We start from the raw sequence: 13,954 nt of genomic DNA, 5'->3' as shown, positions 1-13,954 counted from the left end.
TGTGTATATAGTAAAATATCAATAATGTCACTCCTGTTACATTTGTACCATCAAACTGAAATGAGACTAGTGTCAGCAGCTACACTAGCAAACTGTTTTACTTGCTAAACTTAGCATCATTGTTGTCTAAGGGGACTCAGCGCATGGCTGTAATGTTCTCCCATCACACAGAGCTGAAACGACAGTTTTCACATAGAAAACAGTTTAACTAAGAACTGGGTACTTTTCTGTTGAATCGTTTTCATGATGTTCGTTTGTCAGCTGCACTCAGACAGGATGGAAATAAAGGTTTAAAAAGACCTCGAGTCCTTTTTCATGTACTCATGGTGGCTGCAATTACTCAAACCTTCAAAACACAAAACTAAAATGTTGCCAACTGATTTGGTAAAGAGAATTATCCAAAGCAGACTTCAGATTTACCATCGCTTCTCATATTCTCTTGATCTTACACATAACCAGATACAGTGGGGCAAAAAAGTATTTAGTCAGCCACCGATTGTGCAAGTTCCCCCACTTAAAATGATGACAGAGGTCAGTAATTTGCACCAGAGGTACACTTCAACTGTGAGAGACAGAATGTGAAAAAAAAAAAAATCCATGAATTCACATGGTAGGATTTGTAAAGAATTTATTCGTAAATCAGGGTGGAAAATAAGTATTTGGTCAATAACAAAAATACAACTCAATACTTTGTAACATAACCTTTGTTGGCAATAACAGAGGTCAAACGTTTATTATAGGTCTTTACCAGGTTTGCACACACAGTAGCTGGTATTTTGGCCCATTCCTCCATGCAGATCTTTTAAGAGCAGTGATGTTTTGGGGCTGTCGCCGAGCAACACGGACTTTCAACTCCCGCCACAGATTTTCTATGGGGTTGAGGTCTGGAGACTGGCTAGGCCACTCCAGGACTTTCAAATGCTTCTTACGGAGCCACTCTTTTGTTGCCCGGGCGGTGTGTTTTGGATCATTGTCATGTTGGAAGACCCAGCCTCGTTTCATCTTCAAAGTTCTCACTGATGGAAGGAGGTTTTGGCTCAAAATCTCACGATACTTGGCCCCATTCATTCTATCCTTAACACGGATCAGTCGTCCTGTCCCCTTGGCAGAAAAACAGCCCCATAGCATGATGTTTCCACCCCCATGCTTCACAGTAGGTATGGTGTTCTTGGGATGCAACTCAGTATTCTTCTTCCTCCAAACACGACGAGTTGAGTTTATACCAAAAAGTTCTACTTTGGTTTCATCTGACCACATGACATTCTCCCAATCCTCTGCTGTATCATCCATGTGCTCTCTGGCAAACTTCAGACAGGCCTGGACATGCACTGGCTTCAGCAGCGGAACACGTCTGGCACTGCGGGATTTGATTCCCTGCCGTTGTAGTGTGTTACTGATGGTGACCTTTATTACTTTGGTCCCAGCTCTCTGCAGGTCATTCACCAGGTCCCCCTGTGTGGTTCTGGGATCTTTGCTCACCGTTCTCATGATCATTTTGACCCCACGGGATGAGATCTTGCGTGGAGCCCCAGATCGAGGGAGATTATCAGTGGTCTTGTATGTCTTCCATTTTCTGATGATTGCTCCCACAGTTGATTTTTTCACACCAAGCTGCTTGCCTATTGTAGATTCACTCTTCCCAGTCTGGTGCAGGTCTACAATTCTTTTCCTGGTGTCCTTTGAAAGCTCTTTGGTCTTGGCCATGGCGGAGTTTGGAGTCTGACTGGTTGAGGCTGTGGACAGGTGTCTTTTATACAGATGATGAGGTCAAACAGGTGCCATTCATACAGGTAACGAGTGGGGGACAGAAAAGCTTCTTACAGAAGACGTTACAGGTCTGTGAGAGCCAGGGATTTTCCTTGTTTGAGGTGACCAAATACTTATTTTCCACCCTGATTTACGAATAAATTCTTTACAAATCCTACCATGTGAATTCATGGATTCTTTTTTCACATTCTGTCTCTCACAGTTGAAGTGTACCTCTGGTGCAAATTACTGACCTCTGTCATCATTTTAAGTGGGGGAACTTGCACAATCGGTGGCTGACTAAATACTTTTTTGCCCCACTGTATGAGTCAGAGTGCTCTGTCATGTGGATAGTAAACTTTTCCAAGTCCTAACAAGAAGAAAATCTAAAGGTTTCCATCGAATGAAACTAAAAACTGAAAATAAATAGAGGAGCGCTCTCTCCTTCCTATGACGTCGAGCAGAACAAACCCACGCTGACACCTGGCAAAGGTGGACTTCTCCGTCAACATGGGCAACAAGCTCGCATCCGGCTGCCGTGGCAACACCGTTCACCGTGTGATCACTGGGACAGGTATGTCTTATATCAACATCATCACCTGTAGCACATCCAACATTTACTTACTTTCAGTGAAATTTAGTGGTGACTTTAAAATCATTTTATTTGTCTTGAGCCTCCATCTTTGGAACTGGTGCTGTGTGAGACTCTGAAAGCAAGTTTTGCACTTTTAGAGGAGATGCACTAAAACTGTAATATCATTTAAAAAAATACGCTGAAGCTAAACAAACAAAGAATAAAATAAAAACTATTTGTTCTCTATGATTGGAACTGACATGTGAAATGTGTCAGGTTGCGTCTTCATCATCACTGATTTGTTTGGAGGAGTCAAGCTTGAACCCTCTTTTGTTTGAATTATGATAATTACAACATTATTCAAATAACACTGAAGTGGTCGGGCAGAGAATCAGTGCTGTATCCATGCAAACACATGCACAGCAAGCAAACTCGCAAACCTCGACTTTGGATTTAAATGAAGACACAAACATTTCCAAGTGCGTCCATCTTTGCTGATGATGCAGCAGACACGCTGAACTCCAGTCAGGAGGAGAAACATGTTCTTCCACTCACAGAGACTGAAGCCTGAAACCAAACGGCCCGTTGCCTGTGTTTAACCTCAGTCCTAGTTTCATGATTCGACCCCTGTGACATTGTTTAGCTCCAATTCACAGCCCGTTCTGCCAGACGTTAGTCTGTTTGTATCTGTAATAACTTTGAATAAGTCAGCTTCAGTTAAATGACTCTGAGCATCTTTAATCAAATGCACTTTAATGAACACTGGGCTGCTTTCTCATTGTGTCAGGTATGTTATGCATATGTTTGTTTTGGTTTATTTGATAATCTCACACATTCATTATCTGGTATTCTAATAAACAAAATTATGATAATTGAATAAATCTCAGGGAGGCACACTGCCGTGAGTTCTCAGAATCAGCTCCTTGAGCACAAGAAACGACAACATCACAGAACGCAAGTATGGCGAAGCTCGCGGCTCTCCAACGGGGGATTGAGAGACCAGTGTTGGACTGTAGAACTGCTTTGAAATTCATATGAGCTGTTCGCACTAAAGTAAAAAGCACCATCACTTCATGCGGATACCCCTTTGGCGCCAGCTGTGGTCTCGAGGCTGGAGTTGAACAACAACACCCTGATAACGACTGTGTTTAGACTGTTCTTCCCATTCCATGCAAGGCCACCTGGGTTGGCTGGAAGACTGTTTACTTAGCCTAGCAGGGCGAAGGACACTGTCTCAGCTGAACTCTGGACACGCACACACATACATATACACTGATATGCACACACTCATCCCACCTCCCTTTCCAAACGCCTTCGACACTTATTCCCTTCCGATGCTGCACCATTTACCCACCCCTGTTGCTTGTCATGTGTTTCTTTGGTGTATTAAGAGTTTTTTCATGTGCAGAGGTGTTTTTTTCTGTTCTCAAACTGATCTCCCTGTTGGAGCTCAGTCTGGGGGGAGTTTTTTTTTCCTCCTTATCTTTCCTCATGTGGTGCATTTTCCATTGTTATACCTCTCTGACCTGTCTTCCCCATGTGATGTTTTGTGTAATGTATGTATGGTCGGAGGGTAAGATGGCGCCGCCATTGTGTGCATTAGGTCGGCAGCCTTATGAAATTTCCCCTTGTGGGACTAATAAAGGTATATGAAAATCAAAATCAAATAATCACAAAGAAAACTAAATCAGAAAACCTAAAGGCAAAACTAAAGCTAAACCTTGTTAAATGTAATACAGACCCCCAAAACTCAGAACACTATATGTACAGAAAAAGGCAAAAATGTAAATACAAAAAATCCAAACTCAGACAAAAAACTCAGGGTCAATGACAGCTTTTGTCATTTCTGTGTTTTGTATCTTTGTGGGAGATATTACATCTTTAAAAATGTTTGAAAAACCCTAAAATTCATAAACATGGTCAAAAACTTGTATTCCATTGTATAATATTTTTATTTATTTTCAGTCAAAAGTTACACAGTTTTAAACATTTAGTTACTTTGCATGGGTACATTTCTATTTTAAATGCTCTGTCCACAAATGGCCTTTGGTAAGAATTGCTTTACAAAGTCCAGGAACAGAGATGAACAAAAATATGACCTGCCCACCTGCAAACTTTAGCTTCACCAATCAGAAGAAACAAAGAGGCATAAAACAGCTCATCAGACACTCTTTGATCTGAGCTTAGGATAAATAAGGAATATTTCCAACTATCAGTCATGCAAAGCTACGTTATTATAGTCCAGCAGTCAGAGTATAGAGATGGAAATTAGTTGAATTACACAGCAGATCATGTGAGGAACATCAGCCAATAACGTTCAGACTAAACCGACCCACAGTCTTCCTTCTCACAGTAACCGGCTGTCTCCTCCTCTCTGTGGAAAATCTTCCCATCAGGCTGCGTCTTCCACCTCAGCTTCACCTCTTCTCTGATCCCTTGCTCCAGCAGCTTCTCCCTCACCTGAAACACAGTTTTCACACATTAACAGAAGCTCCTCATTAATCAGCCGTTGTTTCCGTAGTGAGCAGAAAATGTTGTTCTTGCTGTTTCTGGGGGAAATGTACTAAATGAACTGGCTGGTGATGAAACTGAAGTTTGTTATTAGGCCTCATTGCCTGTCATTGGGTCACTTTGTCTCCTCACAGTAATCTGACTTCTTCAAGTTAAGAATGAAAAAAGGTTAGATAACAAAAATCGATGGGATTCCATTAAATGAGCCCCGTATGTCTGCAGCTGTGTGCTGTCATGTGCCTGAACTTGGACTGCACAGACTCACTGCTCTCTATCATTTCACAGTAGTCATAGCAGTCTGTTCCTTGTATCGGGGCCTGTGTGTCCTCTGACCTGCTGCAGGATGGATTCTTGCACTGTGGGGTCGTTCAGGTCTGCAGATCCTGCCCTCAGCTGAACCTTCACTGACCTCAAGGCTCGAGAAGATTTGACATCTGCAGAGAAAGAAAAGGCAGAATTTCAATTCAATTTTATATATACAGCGCCAAATCACAACAACAGCCGCCGCAAGGCGTTTTAAACGGTAAGGTAGACCCTACAATAATACATATAGAGAAAAAAACAAGAAATCAAATGACCCCGTATGAGCAAGCACTTGGGAAGGAAAAACTCCCTTTTAACAGGAAGAAACCTCCAGTAGAACCAGGATCTGAATTAAGAAGCAGAAAGTTAGCGGCCATCCAGGTCTTTATGTCTTTAATACATTCCTGCAGTTTAACTAATTGGTGTGTGTTATCTGGCTTCATGGACAGAGAGAGTTGGGTGTTATCAGCATAGCAGTGAAAATGTATGCTATGTCTTCTGATGATACTGCCCGAGGGAAGCATGTATAATTTAAAAGTGCTATATACATAAAATTGATTTGATACTTTACTTAGGCCATCAAATTAAGATAGATTTTTTGTTGTTGGTTCTGAAGATCTGGATGGATATTTTAATGTATTCTTTATTTCTATTTTTCAAGACTTGGAGATTTGCCTTTTTTATATAACTTGGCCTACCCTTTTTAGTTTTGTTAATATTGGCAATAGTGAGAAGTACTATGGTTGGATTCTAATGTATTTAATATAGGGCATCTAATTAAGGTAAATGTCATGTAGGGTTATTTTATTTTATTATTTGTTATTTTGTTTTTCAGTTTTCCCCCTGAGTGATTACCACCTTAATGTGGTCGGGGGGGTTGCGTGACTCAGTGACACTAAGAGCTAAACCTGCAGAAGCTAAGCCTTCAGGGGGGACACCCAAGTTGGTCAGGTTTTAGGGTAGAGTTCTGACAAAGTGCAATCCAATTACATGACAAAAACAGTTATTCAGAGCACCCCACACAACCCTTACCCCTTTCTTGCCTCCGTTGCCACCATGTGCCCCCTTTACATTTCTGTCTGGAGGAGGAGAGGAGCTGCAGAAAGGCGTGTAAGCTCTGCTTCTTGGTCACACCTCTGGATAGTCATATTTTTGGGGGTTTAATAAATTTGTCCATATTTCTAGAAATGAGAGCTGCTCGATCTAAAGAGGGATGGATGCCGTCTCTCCTGACAAGACCAGGTTTCCTCCAGAAGGTTTGCCAATTATCTATGAAGCCCACATTGTCACTCCTGGTCTGATTGGGGAGGGGACCAGAGAAACTACAGAGTCCGACATTGTTTTGGCAAAGTTACACACCGATTCAATATTGATTTTAGTGACCTCCGATTGGCGTAACCGGGTGTCATTACTGCCGACGTGAATTATGATTTTACTTAATTTGCGTTTACCATTAGCCAGCAGTTTTAAATTTCCTTCAATGTCGCCTGCTCTGGCCCCTGGAAGACAACTGACTATGGTTGCCGGTGTCCCTAGCTTCACATGTCTGAGAACAGAATCACCAATTACCAGAGTTTGACCCCTGGCGGGTGTGTCGCCGAGTGGGGAAAAACGGTTAGACACATGAACAGGTTGGTGGTGTACCTGGGGCTTCTGTTTAACACTATGCTTCCTCCTCACTGTCACCCAGCCACTCTCTTTCCCCAGCTGCTTAGGGTCTGCCGGGGAATAGCTAGCGGGGCCTACACTATCTTCAGCTACACCGGCTACAGGGGCCTGGCTAGCTACGGGTGACTCCAGGGTGCGAAGCCGAGTCTCCAATTCAGTAATCCTGGCCTCCAGAGCTGCAAATATGCTACATTTGTTACAAGTATCACTACTGCTAAAGGAGGCCAAGGAGTAACTAAACATCTGACACAATGAGCAGGAAAGTGCACGAGGGACAGGTGAAGAGGCCATGCTGCACATGAAGATTATACTATGAAAACAGAAGTTATCTAAAGGTTTTTAATTAAATTGGTATGCAGATAAGCTATTCAACTACTACTTCCTGTTCCTGTGTTGGAACAGGAACAGGAAGTGATACTCTACCACAGAGAGAGCAAACACCAAATGACAGCGCCACCCAAAGGATCAACAGTGTTGTGCCAAGAGTGTCCAGATGAGCCCAGGAGGACCAGACCGTGCAGAAACACAGAGGACAGACTCACCTCTGGAGCAGAGGAAGGGGCGTTGTTCATTACAATTATGACTGTAGAAGGAGCCCGTTGATGCATTCATTGTGGCACAGTTTTGAGTGTCATCAGGCTGCCCAGGCGCCCACGGCAGGTTTGAGGCTGTGCTCGAGTTTGACCACGTCCAGTAATTTCTATACAGTCCAATCCAGGCTTGATTAGAAGATGTCAACATGTTAGTGGCCATGGTGTTTACATTTGAATCAATCATGCTGCTCAGGTCTATGTATGTCTGTCTGCAGTAAGACTGAGCATCAGGCCAGGTCATCAAGGTCGACACCGGGACGATAATGCCACTCATGCCTGAAAGAAAAAAGATCAGACGGATTCAGACCTGCAGCTCAAATGTTCAGTTTGTCAAACCCTGGTTCCAAAGTTCAAAACATTCACCATTAAAGCAGAAAAAGCTATGTTTTTCTGAGCACTGTCTTGTGGACCATGATCCATCACTAGATATTGTAACACACTCCCCAGTCCCTGGTTGTCCCGGGGACCAGGAATGAAACCAGGATGAATGAACTGGACCGAGGCGAGACCATTTCCAGCCGCTCTTGGAGAGTCCAATCCACACCTCTGTGCTCCCCGACCACTTCTGGGCTTCCTGGATGAGAGCTGAGCTGTTAACGGTGGCGAGGTCAATGTACTCATCTCTGCAGTATTGCTGAGCGTCGTTCCAGGACTTCTGCATGTCAACGAGGTGGAGCTGTCTGACTAACTGATCAGACTGAAAATGGCAGACCATCACGTAACCTGAGAGAGGACACAAGTCAGTCAGCGCGGTCACAGACTCATCTCAGCTTGATTTTACTCATCAGGAGAATTTACAGAGATTTGAACAGTGTTGTGGTCTGTTAATATATGTGTCCTTCAAAAGATCTGTAACTCGTATACTGGTTAAAATGTGTTTTACAATGCCTGTGGACACCTACACACTGGTTTCCCGCTCCAGGGCAAAACTCACACATCAGGTTAAAAAGCTGCTTTAACAGTGTTAAGTTTGTTTTTCACTCTGGCCTTATTGCACATGTATTTGGATGATTTTTCCTCTTCAGTGTGCACAATAAAGGAAAACAACGTGTTAGTTGTCGAGGCTCAAAGCTAAACAACATGTGCACACGGACATGATAAAAGCAGTCAGGATCTTTTTCAGCGAGCTGACGGCTTTGCAGCAGGCTTTCAGTCAGATTTCTACACATAAAATAAAATAAAGACGTGTTTTTCTCAGCAGTGCACACAAACAGAGCCACGTTCATGCACTCTCTCTTCCCTCCTGTCTTTCTTTTTTTACTCTTTTACTTCACTTTATACAAACTGTTACAAACTACCGACTATTAAACTGTCAATCAAACTTTTAACTGGACCCAAAGAAACCTTTAGAAGTTTAGTTGACATGACAAAGATCTTTGGAGATTGTACGAGTGTTTCTGTGACTGCTTGAAGCTTGTTTACAGACACCTTTAAAATAATCACTATGGAGCAGTTCAGTTTGTGCTTTCTTTGATTTTCTGATATCAAAAGTTTTATTCAAACTATAAATGAGGCGACTGAGATGAGTTTACAGACCTGAGAGCAGCAGGAGGATCAGTCCACACCCCTTCATGGCTGAGAGCTGAAAAACTGTGAAGAACGTCCTCATGAATCTCATCTGCAGCTGCTCTATCATTATTAATCATAACACTTAAACCAGCATCAACAAAGAGGCAGATGTCTCTGTCATTCACTTCATTTCTATCCTAATCTAATGATTCAAACAAAACTATCAAACATATATATCATTAGAAATGTTCAACTTTAAAAAATGTTGTCTTTATTCAATTATCATCATTTTGTTTATTAGAATACCAGATAACGAATGTGTGAGATTATCAAATAAACCAAAACAAACATATGCATAACATACCTGACACGATGAGACGTCTGTTAAGCTGTGACACAGTCAGAACTCTTCATCTGATATATATGTCATTCTCGCTCCTCCTCCCATGTCCATCAGAGACTTTGTAAAAGTGGTTTTAGAAAGCAGCCCAGTGTTCATTAAAGTGCATTTGATTAAAGATGCTCAGAATCATTTAACTGAAGATGACTTATTCAAAGTTATTACAGATGCAAACAGACTAACGTCTGGCAGAACGGGCTGTGAATTGGAGCTAAACAATGTCACAGGGGTCGAATCATGAAACTAGGACTGAGGTTAAACACAGGAAACGGGCCGTTTGGTTTCAGGCTTCAGTCTCTGTGAGTGGAAGAACACGCTTCTCCTCCTGACTGGAGTTCAGCGTGTCTGCTGCATCATCAGCAAAGATGGACGCACTTGGAAATGTTTGTGTCTTCATTTGAATCCAAAGCCGAGGTTTGTGAGTTTGCTTGCTGTGCATGTGTTTGCATGGATACAGCACTGATTCTCTGCCCGACCACTTCAGTGTTATTTGAATAATGTTGTAATTATCATAATTCAAACAAAAGAGGGTTCAAGCTTGACTCCTCCAAACAAATCAGTGATGATGAAGACGCAACCTGACACATTTCACATGTCAGTTCCAATCATAGAGAACAAATAGTTTTTATTTTATTCTTTGTTTGTTTAGCTTCAGCGTATTTTTTTAAATGATATTACAGTTTTAGTGCATCTCCTCTAAAAGTGCAAAACTTGCTTTCAGAGTCTCACACAGCACCACTTCCAAAGATGGAGGCTCAAGACAAATAAAATGATTTTAAAGTCACCACTAAATTTCACTGAAACTAAGTAAATGTTGGATGTGCTGCAGGTGATGATGTTGATATAAGACATACCTGTCCCAGTGATCACACGGTGAACGGTGTTGCCACGGCAGCCGGATGCAAGCTCATTGCCCGTGTTGACCGAGAAGTCCACCTTTGCCAGGTGTCAGCGTGGGTCTGTTCTGCTCGACGCCGGCGGTGCATAGGAAGGAGAGAGCACTCCTCTATTTATTTTCAGTTTTTAGTTTCATTCGATGGAAACCTTTAGATTTTCTTCTTGTTAGGACTTGGAAAAGTTTACTATCCACATGACAGAGCACTCGGACTCATATCTGGTTATGTGTAAGATCAAGAGAATATGAGAAATGATGGTAAACCTGAAGTCTGCTTTGGATAATTCTCTTTACCAAATCAGTTGGCAACATTTTAGTTTTGTGTTTTGAAGGTTTGAGTAATTGCAGCCACCACGAGTACATGAAAAAGGACTCGAGGTCTTTTTAAACCTTTATTTCCATCCTGTCTGAGCGCAGCTGACAAACGAACATCATGAAAACGATTCAACAGAAAAGTACCCAGTTCTTAGTTAAACTGTTTTCTATGTGAAAACTATCGTTTCAGCTCTGTGTGATGGGAGAACATTACAGCCATGCCCTTAGACAACAATGATGCTAAGTTTAGCTTGTATTTTCAAATATATATCGTGATATATATTTTTGGCCAGATTGCCCTGCCCTAATTGATAATATTTCAAAGAAGAGGGTTGATAGTATTTTCATTTTGCTGGTTAAATATAGAGTTCAAGCAGAGTTTCAGTTTTACTCATTGATGGATAATTTAACATATTTTTCTTCTCTGTGGTGTTTTAAGAATGTGGTGTGTTCTGTTATAGATGGCCATTTGTAATTCAGCCCTATGTTCATGTGACAGTTTTGTTCTTTGTTTTTTTCCCCTTTGTGACAAAACTTGTGATGTCTTAATGTTTATTTATTGGGAATAGATGTGTTGTTAAAAGTCTTTCTTTCTTTCTTTCTTTGTTTCTTTCTTTCTTTCTGTCTTTAACCAGGAGGGGAGAGAATTTTGTCATGTTTCGTATTGAAGAACTGTGTTTCCTTAATTAAAATAAAATGTTTTAACATTATTCTTTTAGGTTTAAATTGCTTGGGTCAACTTGAAAGCTTTAATTTTAGATTTACAAATCTTATCTGTCTTTCACAAAATAAAGGTCTTGGTATGAAATAATGCCTTGTTGTAGGAGGGTGTGGTTTGAGGCTATCCTGCAGGGAGGGTAGAGATGTGGGTTCACAGTGCCAAGCAAGGCTGGCTGGCACAGCTGATTTTCATCATGCTAACCAAGACTTCCATATTTCTAATAGCTGCCGAGGGCTGGAGGAGCAGAGGCAGACAAGAGCTGAGCTGAAGCTACAGATTCCACAGAGCCTCCAGCTCTCAACACTGTTAATAAAAGTGCACTCAAACTCATCCAACGGTCTCTGAGTGTGTGTCATGCCAGGGTTCTGGTAACGAGTGTTACACTCATGTTGACTGGGGCTTACTAAAGACTGACTAGAATGTCACCCTCCTCCCTACAACCACATTTCCTGCTGGTTTAGTTCTATGTTTCTGGCCTAAACTCTAATTTTATGTAGTTATACACATTGTCAGTTTTTTTTATTAGATCATTACAACTCAAGAAATAATTAAGGTTGAAGAGCTTATCAAATACACATGATTGGGAAATTACATATGTGAAAGAGTGTAAATTTGAAATACAAAGCCCACGATCTGAATAAACTTCAATAATAGTGGATCTCATACTTTTCATACGATGCACAAAGTAATATTAGCTGATCGCATTGAGAGCAGAAGAACCGATGAGTGTGATTGATGGGCAGGCAGACTAACAATCCCGGGGAATTGGACTACTGGGAACCAGTTCTCGATTCCCATCCCTCCTTCCAGTTGTGTTAACAGTAATTTTTTTTTTTTTTTTTTAGTTGTCGGTTTTTTTGTTTTTGTTTTTTTTTATTATACAACTCATCATTTGTATCAGGAGTTTGTTGAGTTGCTGTATTTTCAACCTTCATTTCTTCATGTGCAGCTTCCTTGTCCTGTTTTACTGAACGTTTAAAGGGTAAATGGAGTTAAGCAGTTTTCAAATAACCACAATTTTTGTAGACTTTGGGTCATTTTGAATGAACAAAATGTTTTTGCTCAATGTTGACAGAATTCAGAATCTTAAATCTAATTTGAGACATCATAGCTCTTTTTAAAAATGTATTTTTTTCTCTGGAACTTTGCCTTAGATTCTACAGGGAAAGTTTGCCTGTGATGTGGCAGCACATATCTCAGTATCTGACCCACTGGATTTGCTTACAGTCTTTTTTTACTGTTTACTATTACTGAAGAAAACATCACCTAAACCAACATGACTTGAAACAGTAATCACATAGAGATGCAGACTTTGCTGAGTTTTTTGGGACTTGTACACTGAGCAATAGCACTGTGTTTAAACCATAGAACATAATAATTATCATAATAAACTTCCGCAATAAGCTTCTGTTTTTGCGTGAGAATGTGAGATGTGTTGAATCTTACATTCTTTTATGACTTCACACTGAAGACGGGGTGTTCTTATCTACAAGTCACTAGACACTTCTTGTGGCTTGTACAGTGAGAAATACCACAGAGCATCATAATAAACGTCCTCAGTGCCCAGTCTGTCTTATACCAGCTTCTGCTTTTGCCTGAGAATGTAAGATGACTCCATATATGGCTTCACACTGAAGACGGGGTGTTCTTATCTACAAGTCACTAGACACTTCTTGTGACTTGTACACTGAGAAATACCACAGAGCATCATAATAAACTGCTGCTTCACCAGTGTAACTCTGTCTCTTCTAACTAACCTCTGCTTTTGACATATAGACTCACTGGACACTTTATGTGTCCTGAGATGACATTGGCTTTGCCTTTATAACTCCCTTAATTCTTCAACAAGGTCCAAGAAATATTCCTGAGATTATTATTATTATGATAGCATCTTACACTTGCTGCAGATTTGCCAGCTGGAAATCCATGATGTGAATTCCCCACACCACGCAGAACTAATGAGCCAACCACAAGGCATCAACTCATTGCATTTAGACATGTATATATAGTCAAGACAACCTGCTTAAGTTCAAACTGAGCCTCAAAATAAGGAAACCAACTCCCATGCTCCCTGTTTTTCATGAAAAAAAATCCCAAAATGTTGATGCTTGTGGGGAAGAGAATACATGTGTCAAGGCAAATAAGACACTTTTTAAATCATGTGGAGCAGCTCTCACCATTAAAAACATGATAACTTTAGTCAGCTTAGTCAACTTTAGATTTAGTTGTGTTAATGCTGTGAAGCACAAGATTCTTTATTTCGATGTGCGAGACTCTTGTGGTCCTTCATGAAATTAGCACAAAGTATGTGGAAGCGGTTAAAAGCCACAAAAACATGCAGAAGAAACTAGAATAATAAAGAGAAACAGGAACATTATTGTGTGAATGTTACACATCATTTAAATGTAAATTCAAGCTAGCATTCACAAAATAGTGCTCCACACATTTTTTGGCCTTTGACTACTTCCACATACTTTTTGCTATTTTTATGTAGGACCACAAGAGAAATAAAGACTCCTGTGCTAAATAATAATATTGTGTAATATAATGTGCATCTGTAAATTGATTTATGAATGGGTTTTAAATGATTCTATTTATTTAAACATTAATAAAGTAAGTTATTTTTTAATAATTTAATTTTGAATAAAAACACTATTTATAAATCATCCATCCATCCATTCGCTTCCGCTTCTCCTTTTCAGGGTCACTGGGGGCGCTG

General features: G+C 40.8%; 1 protein-coding gene across 2 annotated transcripts; it reads right to left on the bottom strand.

Moving 5' to 3' along the window:
• Positions 1 to 4,642: 4,642 nt before the first annotated feature.
• Positions 4,643 to 9,004, bottom strand: LOC148100567 (putative C-type lectin domain family 20 member A). 2 transcript variants are annotated; one of them, XM_087847824.1, is made up of 5 exons: positions 8,932 to 9,004; positions 7,759 to 8,118; positions 7,345 to 7,671; positions 5,165 to 5,265; positions 4,643 to 4,780 (listed from the first exon to the last, which is right to left on the bottom strand). In XM_087847824.1, exons 1-5 carry the CDS (start codon positions 9,002 to 9,004, stop codon positions 4,643 to 4,645), a joined length of 999 nt encoding a protein of 332 aa, XP_087703950.1. The 2 variants fall into 2 exon arrangements, with proteins under 2 accessions (XP_087703950.1, XP_087703951.1); XM_087847825.1 differs by having other exon boundaries at positions 7,330 to 7,671; positions 8,932 to 8,968.
• Between the last annotated feature and the right edge of the window lie 4,950 nt (positions 9,005 to 13,954).

Source organism: Neolamprologus brichardi, chromosome 11 (genome assembly GCF_056152115.1).
Source record: "Neolamprologus brichardi isolate AB-2024 chromosome 11, ASM5615211v1, whole genome shotgun sequence".
Classification (NCBI taxonomy): domain Eukaryota; kingdom Metazoa; phylum Chordata; class Actinopteri; order Cichliformes; family Cichlidae; genus Neolamprologus; species Neolamprologus brichardi.
This window is presented reverse-complemented; position numbering and strand designations above follow the sequence as displayed.

What these genes read in the sequence shown, in the direction of transcription:
- LOC148100567 (XM_087847824.1), bottom strand. Translation starts at nt 9,004, where the DNA reads ATGAGGACGTTCTTCACAGTTTTTCAGCTCTCAGCCATGAAGGGGTGT. An exon ending in GATCCTCCTGCTGCTCTCAG is followed by an intron (nt 8,119 to 8,931) that starts GTCTGTAAACTC and finishes GTCCTCTCTCAG; the next exon opens with GTTACGTGATGGTCTGCCAT. An exon ending in AAGAATCCATCCTGCAGCAG is followed by an intron (nt 4,781 to 5,164) that starts GTCAGAGGACAC and finishes ACTGTGTTTCAG; the next exon opens with GTGAGGGAGAAGCTGCTGGA.